The sequence below is a fragment of the Dromiciops gliroides genome, chromosome 3, assembly GCF_019393635.1.
Source record: "Dromiciops gliroides isolate mDroGli1 chromosome 3, mDroGli1.pri, whole genome shotgun sequence".
Lineage (NCBI taxonomy): Eukaryota > Metazoa > Chordata > Mammalia > Microbiotheria > Microbiotheriidae > Dromiciops > Dromiciops gliroides.
This window is the reverse complement of record NC_057863.1, coordinates 88284681-88306283: the sequence shown is the minus strand read 5'-3', so window position 1 is coordinate 88306283 and position 21603 is coordinate 88284681. Positions and strand designations below refer to the sequence as shown.

General features: G+C 36.5%; 1 protein-coding gene across 1 annotated transcript in view; it reads right to left on the bottom strand.

Moving 5' to 3' along the window:
- Positions 1 to 21603, bottom strand: part of SUMO1 (small ubiquitin like modifier 1) — a 38517-nt gene that overhangs the window by 3587 nt on the left and 13327 nt on the right. The window contains exons 2-3 of the mRNA XM_043996184.1: positions 10891 to 10965; positions 6085 to 6162 (exon numbers count right to left, since the gene is read on the bottom strand). Of these exons, the coding sequence (XP_043852119.1) occupies positions 6085 to 6162; positions 10891 to 10965 (153 nt within the window). The remainder of the gene's footprint in view (positions 1 to 6084; positions 6163 to 10890; positions 10966 to 21603) is intronic.

Sequence of the window (21603 nt, the reverse complement as noted above, 5' to 3'; positions counted from 1 at the left end):
AGTTGTGGCATATGAATACAATGGAATACTATTGTGCTATAAGAAACGATGAGCAGGAGGAGTTCAGAGAAACCTGGAGGGTCTTGCATGGGCTGATGATGAGTGAGATGAGCAGAACTAGAAGAACACTGTACACAGTAACATCAACATTGAGTGTTGATCTACTGTGATGGACTATATTCTTCTCACCAATGCACCAATGCAATGGCACAGAAGAGTTCCAGGGAACTCATGATAGAAGAGGATCACCAAATCCAGGGGGGAAAAAAAAAAAAAGAACTGTGGAGTATAGATGCTAAATGAACCATACTATTTCTTTTGTTTTTGATGCTGTTGTTTTTTTTCTATTTTGAGGTTTTCCATCATTGCTCTGATTTTTTTCTCTTATAACATGACTAATGCAGAAATAGGATTAATGTTATTATGTGTGTATATATATATATATATATATATATATATATATATATATATATATAGGATATATATATCCTATATCAGATTGCCTGCTGTCTAGGGGAGGGGGGAGGGAGAAAAATCTGAAATTGTAAAGCTTGTATAAACAAAGGTTGAGAACTATCTTTACATGTAATGAAAAAAAAATAAAATACTTTATTAAGTTAAAAAAAAAAAGAAATATTTATTCCCCATTACACTCATATAACCATAACATACAACATTATTCAAATATTTTTAAATTAAAACTCTATTGTTGGGGTAGCTAGGTGGCGCAGTGGATAAAGCACCAGCCCTGGATTCAGGAGTACCGAGTTCAAATCTGACCTCAGACACTTGACACTTACTAGCTGTGTAACACTGGGCAAGTCACTTAACCCCCTTTGCCCTGCCCCCCCAAAAAAAAAAACAAAAAAACCCTCTATTGTTGTCCTAAAACTAGTTATATCAATTATCTGTCTAAACTGAATACCTACTATGAGCTCATTTTGCCCGAATAGGCTGTCTTCCAAAAGTTTGCTCCTAAGCCAGGTGTTTGCAACTCAGAATGCATTTTTGTGAATGGTGGATAAATTCCTATGTTAGCTCACAGAAATCTACTTAACCCTTTATATAGCTGAATCTTACTATTTTACTACAAAGTACAAAAAAAGCCAATTATAATACAATTACTATTTCTTCAGGAAAATGCATTCACAGGTCCAACTTGGTGTGCCAGGAGAAACACATTCTCTTCACTGAAGCAGAGGACTGCCCTTCCCCTCTTTCATCTTCCCTCCCTTCCCCCAACAATGAGAACACTCCAATTCCAAACAAGTGGGGGTCCAGGCCTAAAGCAGTGGCTCAAACAAGGGCAGGGTCGGAGGGTAGCAAAATCCTGCTTCCTGGGGTTAAGGGTATAAAACTTGCAAGTCAATTGTTGTACATTTCTCAGCTGGAGGGAGCTAAGTGCTCCAGGAACTGGTGGGCCTTCTCCCATCCAGAGTCACCACTTTAAAATTCCAACCAAAATTTCTTTCAATAAGACAACTCCTCCTCCCTCCCCCCACTCCAACCTAGCCCCCAAATCACAACTTTCCCTTCCCTGAAACAAGTATACAGTCCTTTTGAAGTTCTCTATATGTTTTTCTTAGTAGCAACAATGGGAAATGGAGGGTATGGAACACTATATAAAACATCAGATTTAAAAAAAATATTTTGTGTTAGTTTTGCTGAACTGGTTTTTTTCTCCCTTTTAAATTCTATGTTATAAGCTCTCTGAAGAGGGAGCTGCTTTGGGAAGAAATGTAGGTGATATTTTTTTAAAAAGATGTAAATTAGGGGCAGCTAGGTGGCGCAGTGGATAGAGCACCAGCCCTGGAGTCAGGAGTACCTGAGTTCAAATCTGGCCCCAGACACTTAACACTTACTAGCTGTGTGACCCTGGGCAAGTCACTTAACCCCAATTGCCTCACTAAAAAAAAAAAAAAAAAGATGTAAATTACATTTTTTTTTAATAGGGAAAAGAAGGGGTTAAGAAGATTTCCACCTATGTGAGCAGCTAGGTGGTACATTGGGCAGAATGCTAAATCTAGAATCAGGAAGCCCTGAGTTCAAATCCAGCCTCAGACACTTCTTTAGCTGTGTCACCCTCTGAAAGTCACTTAACTTCTCTCTGTCTTGGTTTCCTCGTCTGTAAAATGGAGTTGATAATAGCACCCGTCTCCCAAGGCTGTTGTGAGGGTCAAATGAAATTATATTTGTAAAGTGCTTTGCAAACTTTAAAGTGAGATAGATAGATAGATAGATAGATAGATAGATAGACAGAGATATATAGATAGATACACACACTAGCTAGCTGCCATTATTATCTAATTCCCACCCTACCACCCCCCCCCCCCTTCTCTTTTGTTTAAGAAGCCTGAGCCAGGACTTTGTAGTGGACTTCAACAGACATGAAGTCAGAAGCCAGCTTTCCCCAGATCTCAGTAATAACTATACACATTTCTAGAATGCTTTACAGTTTACAAAATATTTCCCCCACACAAACCCTATGAAATTGGTAGAAAAAGGTATTATCCACATTTTATAAATGAGGAAAACAAGACTGGGGAGATTTAAATGATCTGTCCAGTCCAGTGCTCTTTCTTTCCATAAGCCATGCTGCCTGCCTCTCTCTCACACTAGCCCCTCACATACTGCTTTCAGTAAGCTGAGAAGGAGAATGTGATATTACAACGTGAACACGAGCTACAATAATTATTAAACCTTGGAGAGAAAGACAATATACACAGGACATAATGGTGGATCTTAGGGAATAGAAAAGATTAACTAAGATTTAGCTTGATTTCAGAGTAAGATTCTAATTCTCCTGGATATTCTCTCAGAAAGGAGCTCCTGGGAAGATGGGGCTGAGGCTGGGGCTGCTGCCTAGGAAACCAGCTCTAAGTCTGTACTAGCCTGCAGAAAGAAAGGGCAGTGAAGAGGTTTTCCCCTCCCATTCCTGCCATTGTTGGCCCAGCAAGTCAGCAGACCTCCTTGAATGGACAGTGGGCCGGCCAAGGAGAGAAGCTGGGCTTCTCTATCCTTAGCTGAGTGGCTCTGAGGAAGGGAGCGGGGGAGGGGGGGATCTCAAAGCAGCAACTGAGAAAAGCAACAACCTGTAGAAAGCAGGTGTTTCCCTATGTAAGAAAGTCAGGTGAAATGACCTGCCCAGGGTCACACAGTTACTACTAAGTGTGTGAGGGCAAATTTGAACTTAGGCAGATGAGTCTTCTGACTCTAGGCCCAGTGCTCTACCGAGCACCACCTAGCTGCCCAATGACCAGGGTTAAATAACTGTAATTATACAGACTGCCAACACAAGAGAAGAATCTTCCTGTAGCAACAAATCAGCACAAGAAAGGCTAACAAATACAAAAATAAACCTAATTCTGACAGTCTAATATGACTGTTGAGAGAAGACAAACAGATGGAATCCAGGGAGGTAATGACAGTGATAGGCTGAAAATGGATTACATTAAGTCAGAAATTTTGTTTGAAAATATAAAGGGGTTTAATTCTACAGCAAAGATCATTCTCTTTTCAGATTGTTTATAAAATGTCTTTCCTGGAAACCAAATAATTTGCCCAGAAGCAATCAAACGTACATTTTTTGGTGTTTTTTTTTCCTCGCCATAGGCCATCATAGGAAAAAGGGGGGGGGGGGAGCGGGGCGGGGAGATCCCTGCTAAAGCAGAAACACAAAATGTGTATGCACCAAGCTAAGGATGTTCTATTTTAAAACAATAAATAGGGCAATTAGTTCCTCCTTTGCATCATCTGTGGATGATCAAGTTCTGGAAAAAGAGAACTGTGAGAGTCTCCATTTCTTATTTAATGAAGGAAAATGTAGAAAACTGGAAGGTACCAAACTCAAACGAACTTGAATTTCCAGGTTAAATGCTTATTTCTAAATATAAACAATAGAAATAAAAATAATGTACATTTATATAGCCTTTTAAGTTACATGCAACACTTCCCTCAACATCAAAAAAACTATGAAATAAGTAGTATTCTATAAATTAAGATCTTTCTTAATCCTAGAAACAGAATGCTGTTTTCTTTTATTAGATCTATGTAAGAATTATAGATGTAACAGATTTGCCCAGGGTCACACAGCTTGAAAGTGCTAAAACCCAAATCTGACCAAGTCCTCTGACTCTAATCACATCCCTTTTCTACTGCACACACTAACTCTTTGAGATCTAGAAGATCCAAGATTTAAAAAGAATGTCAAAAAAAGTGAGAGAAGGCATGGATGGTTTGCAATCCTTGGTGTTGGAACAATTACCCACATCAGTGAACTCAAAAATCCTTGAATTACAGAAATAATTACAATATATCCAAATACCCAAAAGCTGTAATTCCTCCTCATCTTAGAATGTAGCCACTTGAAATTAAAATAAGCAGTATGCAATACTGGAAAGAACCACTAGTCAAAGTCCTAAAACCTGATTTTAAGTCTAGCTGCCATACTAAGACCTTAGGCATGCTACATACCTTGTTTCAATTTCCTCATCTATTAAAGAATAAGAACACTGCCTGTAAGAGTGATGAGAACCATGAACTAAAATCTCCTAACTGCCTGGGGGGAGGGAGGGCAGAGGAAGGGGGGGGGGGGCAGAGGGAGAGGGAGAGGGAGAGGGAGAGGGAGAGGGAGAGGGAGAGGGAGAGGGAGAGAATGAGAGAGAGAGAATGAATAAACAGGGAAAATAGGATAGAGGGAAATACATTTAGTAAACATTGTGGAAAAAATTTTACAGCAAGTTTCTCTGATAAAGACCTCATTTCTCAGATATATAGAGAACTGAGTCAAATTTATAAAAATAAGAGCCACACTCCCCAACTGATAAATGGTCAAAGGATATGAGCAGGCAGTTTTCAATCAATGTAATCAAAGCTATCTAGTCATATGAAAAAATGTTCTAAATCAGGGCTTCTTAAACTTTTTCCACTCGTGACCCATTTTCGCCTGAGAAATTTTAACTCAACCCTGGGTATATAGGTATGTTGCCAAATTTTTCCCCAACCCCCACATTCAGTTACACGACCCCAAATGGGGTCACAACCCACAGTTTAAGAAGCTAGCTTCTAAATCACTATTGGTTAAAGAAATGCAAATTAAAACAATTCTGAGGTGCCACCTCACACCTATCAAATTGGTTAATGTGACAGAAAAGGAAAATGACAAATTTGGAGGGAACGTAGGAAAATTGAGACACTAAGAATGCATTGTTGATGGAGTTGTCAACTGATTCAACCATTCTGGAAAACAATTTGGAACTGTGCCCACAGGACTATAAGACCATGCATATCCTTTGACCCAACTATACCACTACTTAGTCTGTATCCCACTGAGTTCAAAAACAAAAAGGAAAAGGAACTATATGTACAAAAAATATAGTACCTCTTTTCTGGAGGCAAAAAATTGAAAAAGAGGGGATGCCCATCAATTGGGGAATGGATAAACAAGTTGTGGTGTAAGATTTTGATGGAATACTACTCTGCTATCAGAAATGATGAGCAGGATGCTTTCAGAAAAACCTGGAAAGACTTACACAAACTGATGCAAAGTGAAATGAACAGAACCAGTGTAACACTGTATACAGTAACAGCAATATTGTATAATGATCAACTATTGCTATTCTCAGCAATACAGTGATTCAAAACTAATTCTGAAGAGTTTATGTTGAAAAATACTATCATGGGGCAGCTAGGGGGCACAGTGGATAGATCAGCAGCCCTGGAGTCAGGAGGACCTGAGTTCAAATCCGGCCTCAGACACTTGACACTTATCTTTAGTTTTAAATGCAACAGTGAGCCAACACAGAGAAAATTTTCTAATTGGTTATGATTTAATACCTAGCATTTGTATAGCACTTAACATCTGAAAATGGTTTCACCTCTATTATGAATTCTCAACGAGAAATGGCCCACATCAAGTAAATCCCAGCAAATATGGTAAAAGTAATATTAGTATTCTTCCAGAGTTATTAATGGTTAAAGGAAGGAAAGGAAATAATTTTTCCTATGGTTATTCTGTCTCAAATAAATTCTTAAGGTTTTTTTTTTCTGATGAAAGGAAATTGTACTACATTGTACTATACAAACCTGTCTTTGACAGTATGATTCTTTGAGTTTCTTGAGATGTGTTGTCATTTTCACCTTGAAGTGAATTTCACTGCTGTCCTAAGAACAGAAAAGAAAAAAGTTACTTCTTTTTATCAAGGACTTTTTAAATTTGGCCCCAAAAGACTGTAATATTTTCACTAATGCTTCAAAAGCATCTCTACATGGCTTTGTAAAGATAGTTCCTAATCCCACATCTCTGTCCCCTGCAAACAGACACTCCAGTGTGAATCCTTATGTCTTCTAAAAAGATGAAACTAAGAGAATATTAAGGAGAAACCATGAAGAAAAATAAGATACATGATGGGGGGGGGGGAGAGAGAAGTCTTATACTATTAGATTAAAAAATAAAGCAAAAAATTAACCAAACTATTTGGTATTCATCTCACACCCAACAGAAATGATAAATGCTAAAGAGAATGAGGAGAAAATAGGTAGACAAGTGTACTGTTGGTAAATCTGTGAACTGATCCAACCTTTCTGGAAAATTAATTTGGAACTATGCTCGAAGGGTTATAAAACTGTGCATACTGACTCAGCAATACCTTTACTACCTCAAAGAAGATCAAAGAGATCAAAGGAAAAGAATCTATATGCACAAAAATATTTATAGCAGCTCTTTTTGTGGTGGCAAAGAAATGGAAATTGAGGGGATGCTCATCAACTGGGGAATGAATGAACAAGCTGTGGCATATGATTGTAATGGAGTATTATTGCGCTATAAGAAATGATGAGGGAGTATTTTCAGAAAAACATGGCAAGACCTATATGAACTGATGCAAATAAAGTGAGAACAACTGGGAAATCATTGTGCACAGTAACAGCAATGTTGTAATGACAATCACCTGTGAAAGACTTGCCTACTCTGATCAATACAACGATCCAAGACAACTTCAAGACTCATGATGAAAAAAAAAGCTATCCACCTCCAAAGAGAGAAGTGATGAATCCTGAGTACAAACTGAAGTATAATTTTCTCACTTTATTTTTCTTGCTTTTTTAAAAATATGGCTGTGAAAGAAATGTTTTGTATGACTTCATATGGATAATTGATATCATATTGCTTGCCTTTTCAGTGAGTGAGGGAGAGGATTAGGAGGGAGGGAGGGAGATAATTTGGAACTCAAAATTTGAAAAGAAAATGTTTAAAATAAAATTTTTTCAGCAAGAAAAAAAGCCATTTGGTATCACGTAACAAGCAGAAAAAGAAATCAATGAAACAAAAGAGAAAACTTGGAACCAAAAAATACACAAAACAAAATCATTTGATAAATCCAAGATTATAAAATATCAGAGAAAAGAATAGCTGAGAATTAAGGAAATCAATTAAGAGGAAGGCAAAAAATAAGTTTAGGTCCACAACTCATATCATCTGTTTCAATAAATTCCAAGTGATCTAAGATCTTCTAAAAAGAGAGAGAAATATTAAGATGGCAGAAAATTAGTAATTTGCTTGTCCCAATTTTGGAAAGTTACATGATACAAATGGAAGATATTTACCAGTCAAAAATGACTACTGTGTAAGAGCACTTGTACAAAAAAGAGAAACGTTGCCAAAATATTCTTAAAGGGGGATTGGGGAGAGATTTTATAGTAAATGTATCTGATAAAAATCTGACACTCAGGACAAGGAACGGATACAAATTTATAAGAGTAACAAACTGGCTGTGGAGGATCATCGTTCACTGACAGCTCTGCTAACCTTCCACAAGCTCCTTAAGCTTTCTGATCCCAGTCTCCTCATTTATCAAGTGAAAAAATGAAAATGACTTCCAAAATTCCTTCCAGCTTTAAATTCTAGATAGAATCCTACCAACATCTTGATCATGAAATGGTTTTAAAAAGAATGTGAACGGATAATTCTCAAAGGAGGAAACACAAATGGTTAACAATCACTTGAAAATTGTTCAAACTCTGAGCAACAGAAACTAAAATAACTTTTGTACCGTTTTTTGCCCATCAAAACATGGGCCAGATGAAGAAAGTACATATTATATATGATTACTCATTGTAAACAAATTTTATAAGAAAAAATAAAAATTAAATGTTGGCAAACTACTGGAAAACAGGCCTACTGTAACATTACTAGTGAAGGTGAGGACAAATTTTTAATACTGATTATAACACTCGAGCCACTGATCACATTATTAGGACTGTATCATAATGATATTATTAAAAGAAAAAAGATCTTTCTGCATAAAAATATTCATAGCTTCTTTGATGTAATAATGAAAAACTAGAAACAACTTGTGTTTCCTGATGTTAGCCAAAAATATTGGCTCTGTCTGCTATAAATCCCAAGCAGCAGAGTTATCCTAAAGGCAATAAGGAGCCACTGAAGATTTTTTTGTCAGGTAATAACAATGATGAAAACTTCAAGATTATTTTGGCAGCTGTGTGGAAGAGGAATTAGAGAAGGTAAAGATCATAAGCGGGGAGTACAATTAGGAGGCTGCTGCAATAACGCAAGCAAGCCGTGATATGGGTCTGAAATAGGGTGGTGATCATGTAAATTTAAAAAGGAGGAACAGGGGGCAGTGGATAGGGCACAGGCCCTGGATTCAGGAGGACCCAAGTTCAAATCTGGCCTCAGACACTTGACACTTACTAGCTGTGTGACCTTGGGCAAGTCACTTAACCCTCATTGTCCTGCCCAAAAAGAAAAAAAAAGGAGGAACAGAGAAATGTTCTAAGGTAGAACTGACAAGATTTAATGCATTGTTGGTAGAGCTGTGAACTGATCCAACCATTCTGGAGAGCAATTTGCAACTATGCCCAAAGGGCTATAAAGTTGTGCATAACCTTTGACCCAGCAATACCACTATTAGTTCTTTTTCCCAAAGAGATCATAAAAAAGGGAAAAGGACCCACATGTACAAAAATATTTATAGCTGCTCTTTTTGTGATGGCAAGGAATTGGAAATTGAGGAGATACCCATCAATTGGGGAATGGCTAAACAAGTTGTAATGGAATACTATTGTGCTGTAAGAAATGATGAACAGGGAGATTTCAGAGAAACCTGGAAGGACTTACATGAACTGATGCTGAGTGAGATAAGCAGAACCAGGAGAACATTGTACACATTATCAACAACACTGTGTGTTGATCAATTGTAATAGACTTGACTCTTCTAAGCAATACAATAGTCCAAGATAGTTCCAAACGACTCATCATGGAAAATGTTCTCCAAATCCAGAAAAAAAGAACTGTGGAACCTAGAAGCAGATTGAACCATACCACTTCTACTTTTTTGGGGTTTTCTTTTTTGAGGTTTTCCCCTTTTGCTCTGATTCTTCTTTCACAACATGACTAATGCAGAAATATGTTTAATGTGATTGTACCTATATCAAATTGCTTGCTATCTTGGAGCGGGGGGAGGGAGGGGAAGAAGGGGAGGAAGGGAGAAAAATTTGAAACTAGAATTCTTATAAAAACAAATTTTGAAAACCATCTCTTCACATAACTAGGAAATAATAAAATACTTTTATGATAAAAAAAATTTTTTTTAATTGACTAGATTTGGCAACTAAATGGCTATGGGGAGGACAGAAAAGAGTTAAGGATAACTTCAAGGCCATGAACCTGGGTAGATTTCAGAAAGAAGATAATGAGTTCTGTATAGACATATTGAGTTTGAGCTGCTGATATAACATCCAGGTAAGGAGTTCTAACCTGCAGTTGGTGATGCAGAGTTGGAGAACTCAGGAGAGAGATTAAGGCTGGATATATAGATTTGGGAGCCATCTACATGGAGATAATAATTCAACCAAAGGAAATGGATGAGATCACCAAGAGCAAGTACAGAGAGGGACCAGGCCAGAGCCTCAGGGACAAATAATTGGAGGTTAGCTATGGATAAGGAACCAGCAGAGAATCAGGAAAGAGCAGTGTCACAAAAGCCAAAGGAATAGAGAATCCAAGAGGATGACGTGGTCAAGCATAAAAAGCTACAGAAAGGTCAAGAAGAATGAAGATTGAAAAAACGCCATCAGATTTAGCAATTAAGAAATCACTAGATGGGGCAACTAGGTGGCGCAGTGGATAAAGCACCAGCTCTGGATTCAGGAGGACCTGAGTTCAAATTCAGCCTAGACACTTAACACTTACTAGCTGTGTGACCCTGGGCAAGTCACTCAACCCCCATTGCCCCGCAAAAAAAAAAAAAAAAAAAGAATGAGGTGAGATCCTCTACTAAAATGAAGGGGGTGACAGAATGGTATAGAAGAAAAAAGAGGTGTGAAACCTTTGTAGTAGAGTTAGAGAAGAATAACACACTGGGAAGGTCTGGTAGATAAAATTTTAGATAAATTGGTAAAAATCCAGTTGAAAGGGTTATGTGATACCCTCAGGCTCCATTCAACAGTCCATAACCCTAATATGAGTAGCAAAGGTACGGTGGGGGTAGGCCTGGGTTTGGATACAGCAAGGCAGGAATGGGGATATGAAGAGAAGGCAAAGAATTCAAGGGGAGAGACAGTATTAAGTAGACCAAGTCTACTAGGCCAAGATCTCCATGAGAATAAAAAATAGGTTTAAGAAGAATAAAACAGGGCAGCTAGGTGGCGCAGTGGATAAAGCACCGGCCTTGGATTCAGGAGGACCTGAGTTCAAATCCAGCCTCAGACACTTGACACTTACTAGCTGTGTGACCTTGGGCAAGTCACTTAACCCTCACTGCCCCACAAAAACAAACAAACAAACAAACAAAACAAAAACAAGAAGAAAACAAAGGGAAAGACAAAGGGATGGGATGGAACCAGATAGATTAGGTAAATGATGGTACTCACCTGCCCAATGACTTTGAGTTTAATGTATTCTCCTTCTTTCTTTTCCCCCAAGTCCTCAGCAGAAGGCTTTGCTTCCTACCAAAAAAAAAAAAAGAAAAAAAAAATCAAGATTAATTTCTCATTTTCTACTTAAAGCAGAAACTCTGTACTGGAAAATACTATTAGCTTTTTTCTGCATGTGAAATTAGTCCAAAAATTGGTAGTGAGTCAACTTTAGTCTAAAGCACTAAGTTGAGGAAGGAGAGAGATAAAGAAAGGATGGTTTGTTTCTATGAATAATTTGTTTTAGCATAGTGAAATCTTTATTATTCATACTTTTAATCTTAGGTCATATTCTCTTTACTGACAACCATGATTATGATCCAACTAGCTACCCAGTAAGGGTGTATATTTTTAAAAAGCATGATTGGGAAGGAAAATCTGCTGCCAAAATGGTGATATCCATTACAGAGTCAAAGTGAAATGGCTTTGAGATTATCTACCATTATGCACCAGTGCTCCCTACAAAGGTGCTGATATGCAGGAATTGATTGCATAACAAAATAGGTATATAATAAAAGAAACAGGATGAATCCCTACCGGTAAGGAGAAAAGGGAGGTAAAATATGAATCTCAAACAAAAGAAGATTTCAAAGGAAGTAAACAAAATTAATTATGAGAAACAGCTTTATCATGATACATCACAGGAAGAAAATGAGCCATTTTTAGGAAATGAATCTCTTGTATTCATTTGAAAGCACTCTGTACAAAATTATGAGAGAATTCACGTCATTGGAAATGTTATTCCTATGTTATCTAATAACAAACATTCTGACCACCATATAATTCAGTCATTTAAACTTAAATATGTTTTTCTACTCTTCATTGCTTCTTCAGAAATTTAACAAACACCCCCCCTCCCCGCCCCATGTAATATGCTGTAGTTTAAATGTGGGCATCTACTTGCTTCCTGCTAACAATATAAAACCAATAAATCTTATGAAGAGCAAAATGCTTATTCAAGAATTAACAGACTATAATAGACAAGTTGTAGCTTTTGTGTATCTATAATAAAAATAGCTTAGATCACAGAACTGGCTTAGTTAGTATGAACCCCTGCCTGCTTGTCATGCTGCAGTGTTTTGAATTTTTGCTGACTGCAGCAAAATGGCACAGTAAATAAAAATAACCTTTGTTGATAATAGTATTTGACCTGAAAGTTAGGATTATAAACTTAGAAAATGTTCAGAATGTTATCTTGGCATGTTCACCTCACCTCTCCCAATTCATACCTTGTGAGAAAGAGGAGGTATTATCCTCATTTTGTCAACTGAATCATTGGGACACTAGAGGTTAACTAACTTGCCCAATAAAATAAACTAAAACTGTATGATACAATAGGCAGGAATTGTCCTCTCTCTCTTTTCTCTTTTCTCTTTTCCCAATCTGTACGCAAAGTATTGTCACTTATTTCAACTTGCAAGCTCTAAACTAAACTTGAAAATCAGCTACTACATGGTCAGAAAGAAAAAAAGAAAAAAGCTGCTGAAACAGCAAAAAGTTGTCTTAGTTATAAAGGTCATCTTTTCTTTGTCACCTCCAATCCAGTTTCCTGTATAGAGACCTCTGTGCCCTTCAACTTCGATAAATTTTCTTACTTCTGATTTTATAGACTTATGTTTATTTTCCTGTGACTTCCAATAATTAAATCTTCCTGATTCCATTCTGTTTACTCAGTTTATCATCTACAACTTTTCTTGATCTTTACTACTAACCTATATAATACCCTGACTTTAGTTCTGAGCCATATAGTTCTGTCATTTCAGTCATGTCCAACTCTTTGTGACCTCATTTGGGTTTTCTTGGCAAAGATACTGGAGTGGTTTGCCATTACCTTCTCCAGCTCATTTAAAGAGGAGAAACCGAGGCAAATGGGGTTAAGTAACTAGAATAGAGTCACACAGCTAGTATCTGAGGCCAATGAGTCCTCCTGACAACCCTCTTCATTTCACCACCTAGCTACATGGCTACAATTTTTGATACCCACTTAATCCTATGGATTTTGTCAGAAAACCTGGACTCTGGACCCAATTACCTGCTCTGACCTTTGATATCCATTTTGATCCTACTTCACTCCACCTACTACAGTAAGTAGAAGGTAAAATAGTAATCTTTATCACATCACAAAATAAGTCCTATTTTATACCTACAGTTATGAATTATAATCAACAACATAAAAATCCCTTCAAATTTATTACATTAAATTACTGAAAGTAAGTGAAATAATACTTTTCAGTGACTCTGATAATAAATACCAGGTGAAGCATTAAACAGGAAAATATGTATGTTTGCCAAAATAATATATTTGAATTTCACAAGAATATGTGAAGTGTAGTCTTTAATTTCCTAGCAGGGTCCAGAGTGTTACAGGTCCCATCAATTCACCCTGTTATTTAAGCTAATAAATAATAATCCTTTACAAGAAAGAGGATTATTTTCCCTAAATTTCCTAAAAATTCTTTCTTCTCTCAAGACTTTACCCATAATATCCTCAGAAACTAAACACCAAAAGAATGCTGCTAAAAACCATTAGTAAATATGTTAATCTGAGTGTTAATATGATTTTATTTTGAACATGATATTTTGTTAGTTTAAGTAAGGTCCTATGCTTTAGTTATGGTTACCAGTATGTAAAAATATTGCTGGGCAGCTAGGTGGCACAGTGGATAGAGCACTGGCCCTGGATTCAGGAAGACCTGAGTTCAAATCTGACCTCAGACACTTCACTTAACTAGCTGTGTGACCTTGGGCAAGTCACTTAACCCCAAGTGCCTCACCAAAAAAATATATATATATTGCTAAGAAATTTAAGATGTGTAAATTTTTTAAACATTCATTAATATTTTTAAATAATTACAAAATAGTTGTTCAATTTGATGTTGTTTTCTCCCCAATTTCACTAGCTGGCATTCAATATTCAAATGATCTGTGATTTAGCCAATTTCAGAATTCCCTCCAACAATCCTGATCACAACCCATCCATTCATGGGTTCCTATCCTGTGTGACTTTTGTCCATGTCCTTGAAAGAATATCAAATGAATATTCTGGCCAGTCATCTGTCACACTTTGCTCATGTCACCACATGACAAGTTCATCTTCTCTGTCATACAATTCCTTCATATCCTTTACTCCTGTTCTTTTTTGGTGTTCCCCATTGCTTCTATGATCACAGCCACAGGGAGCCTTTTGTTTTCTGTTTGATACTCATCTTTAGTTCTTCAGAAGTAGTTGTGGCCCAGGTCTTGCTGCCATGCAGTAAAATGTGTATTTTTTAAAACTAGGCATATGCTGTTATGGGAAGCTTGAGGTCAATAAAAACCTATGCAATTTCCCAAAAGCAATGCAGAGCACTCTTCCTTTTCAACTTTGGGCCCAGGTCACTCTGTCCATCAGTACTGTCTCTTGCAGACATGCATACATACCATTGGAAAGCTCTGTAAGACCTCTATTCAGATTCATCTTGAAATTTGGGCAATAGATGTTGTTCATCCATTTGTTCTTTCCTATGTAAATGGACAAGGCAATCTCCTTTATCTTTTCCATGAGGTTCTGCAATGTTTTGAGACTTGATGTAATCAACATAGTACTACTATCCACAAATATATGAAGGACCGCAACATCCACAGGGAATCCCTATACAACCAAGATTCTGAACTGATCTCCACATCACACTGGTGAATACTTTTGGCAAACATACAAATTTTCCTGTTTAATGCCTCATCTGGTGTTTATTATCAGAGAGTCACTTAAAAATATTCTTTCTGTTGTTACATCTTCTAAGGAATCCTAAATGATCTCAACACATGACTGAAAGCCTCCTTGTAAGAGAGTCTAAAAAATCTACCAAATCAATTATTTTTCATAATCAATATACAAAAAAAATCACAATACAACCTTATGTTATCTACATCTTTTAGACATGGTGACATTTGTGACATGGTTAAAATGTGACCTTTGTTAATACCATTTGCAAAAACTTGCTTGCTCCCTACTAATAATATCCTCATCCAAAAATGCCCTCAATTCACTTACAGATAAACATTTTGTACAGATGACAGAAAGCATAAAGGTTGGTAGTTACTGACGTTTTCATTTATTGTTTTTTGGTATCAATAGGTCCAAGATATTTTCCATACCTTTCCTAGCTTTCCCTCCTTTAGATACCTTGTAAATAGGTCCCTCAATGTCCTCACATTTGTATCATTATCCACACAGATCTCCTCTATGTATGCCTGATGCAATCTGAGTGCTTTTCTCATCTTTGTTCTCCTTTGTGCCACCTCTCCTTCTGCAGGTACCTCAGAGATTATGATATTAGGCTCCAAGTGTGATAGTTCCACTATCCTTCATGGAGTTACAATAATTTTTGCAAATATTTTCCACTTTTCTTCTATATGTAGTACTCTATTTTCATTCTTGAATATATCTGGGATGAATTTGCTTAGTTAGCAAAGCTTTCTTGCCAAACTTCTCTGCTTTGAGATGATCCCATTCATATTCATCCATCATCCTTCTAAGTAAGATTTTTGTAGACACATATACTCTTACTCAGTGTTGCCTTTAGTGATCATCTATTTGGAAAAGGAGTCAAATGTTTGCTAGAGCACTTTCTGTACTTTTTTGCTTACTTTCTTGCAATTAATTTACATTAATTTGTGAGAGGAAAAAATGGCTTTCCTTTTTTAAATGAAGTTATTTTTAGCTCAAGGGCCTTACCAAAAAAAAAAAAAAGATGAAAGGCTGGATTTTGACTCCTGTTTTAGATGAAATTAAGTCAGTGCTAATGACATGTGTGTTGTCAAAAGTCTGTCAGCATGCATTTATTAAGTACCTACTATGCACCAAGCACTGTGATTATTTTTAATAATTTATTTAAATAATTTGAGATTAAATTTTCATTTTCCTTTTTCTTTTACATTTGAGATTCTAATTTAATTCTAATGAGCCAATAGTGTGACTATACACAAGACAGGTGACTTCGGGATAAATCCCACATCCATAAGTCTTTTCCTATCTGTTAAAATATAGTGAGTATTATTTGGTGCTCTCCATGATTAGCACCTACCAATTTTTTTTTTTTAATAAAGTGATGGTGGTTAGAGGCATGGGACTTCTGTATGATCTACAAGTCTTTGTAGCCTAATTTCTTTCTCCTGAATCAGATATTTTCATGTATTTTTCTCCATCTTCAACTTTTCCTCCATTTGCACGGAAGTGACCATGGGTATATTGATTTGATAGGGAGGGATTTATCAAATTCTTCATAACAGCTCTTTACCACTTCACCCTCAGTAACCAATGTTGTTACATAGGCTGCAATTATTTTCCTGGTAGTTTATCATTAGTACTGCAGTAGGTGAAGACTAAATATCACATTAAATATTTCTTGTAGCTTTGGGGTTCATGATAAAATATACTCGGGCAACTTCTTTCTTTGTCTATCAAAAGAGTATCTGTAGGGCAGCTAGGTGGCGCAGTGGATAAAGCATCAGCCCTGGATTCAGGAGGACCTGAGTTCAAATCCAGCCTCAGACACTTGACTAGCTGTGTGACTCTGGGCAAGTCACTTAACCCTCATTGCCAGAGAAGAGGGGCGGGGGGGGGGGGGGAGTATCTGTGAGCCATAGTTCAATTTGCTGCAACTTTCATTTTTGTTCAGATTTAATATTATTTAGCTCCTCCAGTAAATATGTCCACTTGTTGATCACTGTAACAAGGATCTCCCATTTAGAGTGCCAACAGTCTAATTAAAGCTTGACTGTCTACAACTGTGTGATTCTTAGTACCTTCTTCATCCTTTCCCGCCACCATCATTTTGTACTTAATCTGCCACCATCACTGAATAAGCAGAGGGGGGATAATACAGGACTAAGGCTCATTTTTTGTCTTGTCTTTGTTTTGTTTGTTTCATGGGTTGCCACGGCCAAAGAAATTCCATCACCAGGCAGCCAGCCTATTGGTAATAAGCATCTCTATGATTTACTAGGCTGGTTCTTGGAAAAGACTCATTCTGTTCCCAGAATCTCCTTTCCAGCATGGTAGACCTTCCCGGAGCCTTCAAAAATCCAGGGACACCTCCATGTCATGGAGCAAGATTTTGGGGAGTCAGCACTGATTGTAATAAAGGCAGACATCAATGGGTCAAGTACATTAGTAGAATTTACAATGTTGGGAGTTTTTTAAAAGCTTTTATTAATAAGTTTTCTGATCCACTTCCTGGATAATCCATCTTGTAGCTTTAAAGTTTTAAGTCAGAAAAAATATTCTGCTCTCTCAGTTCATCACTCCATCCAACTCAGTTTTCCAATGTCCAAATAATTTTCCCTTTCTATTGGCTAGTAGTTGTGTAACTCTGACAGGTTATTATAGTCATTATAGAACCCATGTTCACACAACCAAGAATGCATTACAACATATTATGGACCTCCGGTTTCATTTGTTGTTTAATAAACTATTATGATATAATAACATTCTCTTGCCATTCAGTATAACAATAATTATTTCCAAATTCTGTACAACCACACAGTATCATCAACATTATGTAATAGACTTGATTCTTCTCAGCAATACAATGGTACAAGACAGTTCCAAAGGACTCATGATGGAAAAGGCTCTCCAAATCCAGGAAAAAAAAAAAGGAACTGTGGAATATGGATGCAGATTGAACGATAGCATTTCTTTTGGTTTTGGTGCTGTTGTTTTTCTTTTTTGAGGTTTTTCCTTTTTGCCCTGATTCTTCTCTTATAACATGACTAATGCAAGAAATATATTTAATGTCATTATACATATATAACCTATATCAGATTACTTGCTGTCTTGGGGGGGAGGGAAAAAATTTGAAACTAGAAATCTTACAAGAACAAATTTTGAAAACTATCTCTACATGTAACTGGAAAATAATAAAATACTTTTATAATTTAAAAAAAAATCTGTACAACCACCCAAACTAACAAGTTTTTGCTGATATGGAAACTTCTTGACAAAAGGAACTATCTTACTTTTACTCTGTATCCTTAACACTTAGCAAGTGTTTCACATGTAGTAAGTATTTAATAAATGCTTTTTTATTAATTTAACATTGAAAGATTTCAGAACTCTGATCAGTAACCAAGTATGACTTAATAAGACATGTAAACATGACAATGTTTGCATGACAGCATACATGACTTAATAAGGCATGTAAACATGTTTCTCACCTCTCAACAGAAAAGAAAACTCCAATGTATTATGGTTTGGGTTTTTTTGGGGGGGGGGGTTCTTTGTTTTGTTTTTTGCTTAACTATCCTAATTTGTAGCTGAAATCTTCTTGGGGAGGTTAAGGTGGGATGGGAGAATTGGAAAGTGACAGTGATTTTTAAAAAGCATCAATAAAGTGTTGTTGTTTTTAAAAAAAAAAAAGATGTATTGACCACAGTGTCTCAAAAAGGCCCTAGAATGAGTTAGAAGACTGAGTTCTAAGCTTAATTCTAGCACTAACAAGCAATATGACCTTTAACCTCTCTGGGCCTTAATTACATTATCTATAAAATGAAAGGATTGTACTAAATGATCTCCAAGGTCTTTCCTAGCTCCTTAAAAAGAATGTTTTGTCCTTTTAGCAGACAAGTCTTTTAACAAAGGTGCTGACCTTCCAAGTAAGGTAATTCTTGTATAGAATCTATCTAAATACCCATATAACATCAAATATCCTTAATAAACGTTGATGTATAATCAAAATTATTGCCAAAACAACCATGCAAAAGCAGAGGTATGATCACGTTAGGTTTGCTGAACTGATTTTTCTTCTTTGTTCTTCTTTGTTATAAGAGCTGCTACCTAGGAAGGATGGGAAATGTAGCTGATGAAAAAACTAAAGATATTAACAAAGTTCTTATTTTACCAAATTTGTAATAATGCTAATATTTTACAATATCTACATCATTATAGAATTTAAAATATGTCCTAATGTGATTAAACATAGTAAAAATCAATTATATTAACCATCAAGTCTTAAATTTTAATATTCCAAAAAGAGTCTCAAAATAATTAACATATATAACAATTAAAGGCCATTATGAAATGAACAATTTCAATTTCCTATCTATAACCCAAAAAATCATGATAGCTCAACGTTGAGTTTAGTCACATTTTGGTCAAGTCTCTATATGGACATCCTAACTCAAAAGAATGCTTAGGAAAATGAATGTTTTAATAGAACATAGATCTATAGTAGGAAGGGATTCCTACTCCAATGGAGGAGAGAGGGAGTGGAGAAAAGAAACCCTTTTACAAATAAGTGCAATCAAACAAAGCAATTTCCACAGTGGCCATGTCCAATAGTAAGTCTCATTTTGCATTAAGTGTATCACCTCTTCAGGCAGGAAGTTGGTAGCACAGTTTAGGGACAACTAGGTAACACAGTAGATAGAGCACAGGCCCTGAAGTTGGGAGAATCTGAGTTCAAGCCTCACCTCAGACACTTAGTAACTGTGTGACTCTGGGCAAGTCACTTAATCCCAATTGCCTTAAACATCCAAGGCCATCTCCAGTCATCCTGATGTATATCTTGCCACTGGACCCGATGGCTCTGAAGGAGAGTGAGGTTGGTGACCTTGCACAGCCCTCCCTCACTTAAATCCAATTCACTGCAAGTCATGACATCTGTCACCGTCCTCTTCGAGAACAAAGGACAAACAAGAAGCACAGTTGATCAAAGTTTGTCTGTTACTGTTGTATAAATTGTTTTACCAGATCTACTCACTCCACTCTGCATCAATTCATACATGACTTTCCAGATTTGGCTGAAAATGGTCCTTTCATCATTTCTTACAACACAATAATACTCTATTACATCCACACACCATAATTTGTTCAGCCATTTCCCAGGTGATGGGTACTCCCTTAGTTTCCTGTTCAGTGGTATAACAAAAGTAGCTACTACAAATTATTTTTCTGCATACTATATATATATATATATATGTTCTTTTCCTCTTGCTTCTACATTTCTGGGTATCAAGCAGTTTAGTGACTTTTGGGGCACAATTCCAAATTGTTTCGCAGAATGGTTGAATAAATTCACAGCTCCACCAATATTGTATGTGTCCCTATTTCCCTACAATTAACAAATTTCAACAATTAACACTTTTCCTTTTTGTCATTTTTGCCAATCTGATGGATATGAAGTAGAACCTCAGAGAAACTTTAATTTGTAATTCATTATGAGTGATGTGGATTTTTTTTCAGATGGTTACTGATAGCTTGAATTCTTTCTTTGAAAATCAGCTGTTTTTTACCTTTCAACAATTTATCTTTTAGAGATGCTTAAACCAATTCCATATATATCCTGGATATGAGTTTTATAAAATAAACTTGCAAGATTTTCTTATCCCAGTTAATTGCTTCCTTCTAATTTTTAGCTGCATTTATTTTGTTTGTGAAAAAAATTTGGCATTTATGTAGTACTTTATCTCCAAAAATATTCAACATATAGGACTTCTGGCCTACACAGAGACAGGCAGGCCCACTCTAGCAAAAACCTAAAAATCACACCAGATCCCATAATGGTCAAGAAATTCAATGTGAAACTACATTAAATAACTTTTTCCACTCCAGAACTACATAAAACATCGGCCAGAGGCCCAATGGCAAGCCAGTGGCGATATTGAAAGGGGGATACTGGAAAACCCCACCCTAGCTCAAACAAATGCAGTCCCCTACCACAACCAAAAAAACAGCCCAATAAACAAGTGTCTATTCTGGCAAAGCCCTTGGAAGTTCAGAAACCCATCAGTAGGTATTCTGAAAGTGACAGGAGCAACCAGTACAGGGACAAGCATTCATGTCAACAACACTCAGGGACTAGCATTCATGTCCTGAAATGCCAGAGGTACCTGAAAATCTAACACTTATCTCTGAACCTCAAATATTCAGGGGAAGCCAAACTCTGGCGGGTAGAGGTCAGTGTCAGAATCCATGTGACCAAGCAGGCCTGATCAACCCAACCAAAAGCACATAAATGAAGAGGGGGTCTGGTTGTAGCCAGAGAGATAAGTAAACACAAGATAGGGAGTATTATAAATTTTAAGAGAACCAGATAACCAAAAATCAAATCTAGAAGAAAAGGATTAACTTTATAACAACTGCAAGCAGAAACTAGAAGAAAAAACAGATTTCCAAAAACAGATTTTCCACAATGTAAAAAAGGACCTAGAAAGTAAAGAGACTTTTTTTTTAATGAAGTAAAATTTCTGTAGGAGAATTAGGAGAAAATCACTTAGAACAGAAAGTGTTATATAAACCTTATTCAAGTAATAAACTCCATGAAAACTAGAATAGACCAAACAGAATTCAATGATGCCATGAGACTGAAAGAAATATCAGAACAAAATCAAAACACTGAAAATATAAAGGGAAAAGAGAAAGGAAAGGGGGAAAAAGGGAGGGTTGAGGAAAAGACAAGAGGGTTAAGTAATAAAGAATCTAATCACCTCCTGAAACCACAAAAGGAAGTGTCTGAGGAACATCATAGCCAAAATCCAGTGTTTCAAAATTAAAGAAAAAATAGAAAGCAGCTAGAAAGAGTTGAGTTAAAGTACCAAGGATCCATGGTAACACAAAAGATCTAGCAACTTTTACTATTATAAAAAGGGGATCATAAAATACCATATTCCAAAAGACAAAGGCTAACACTGAAG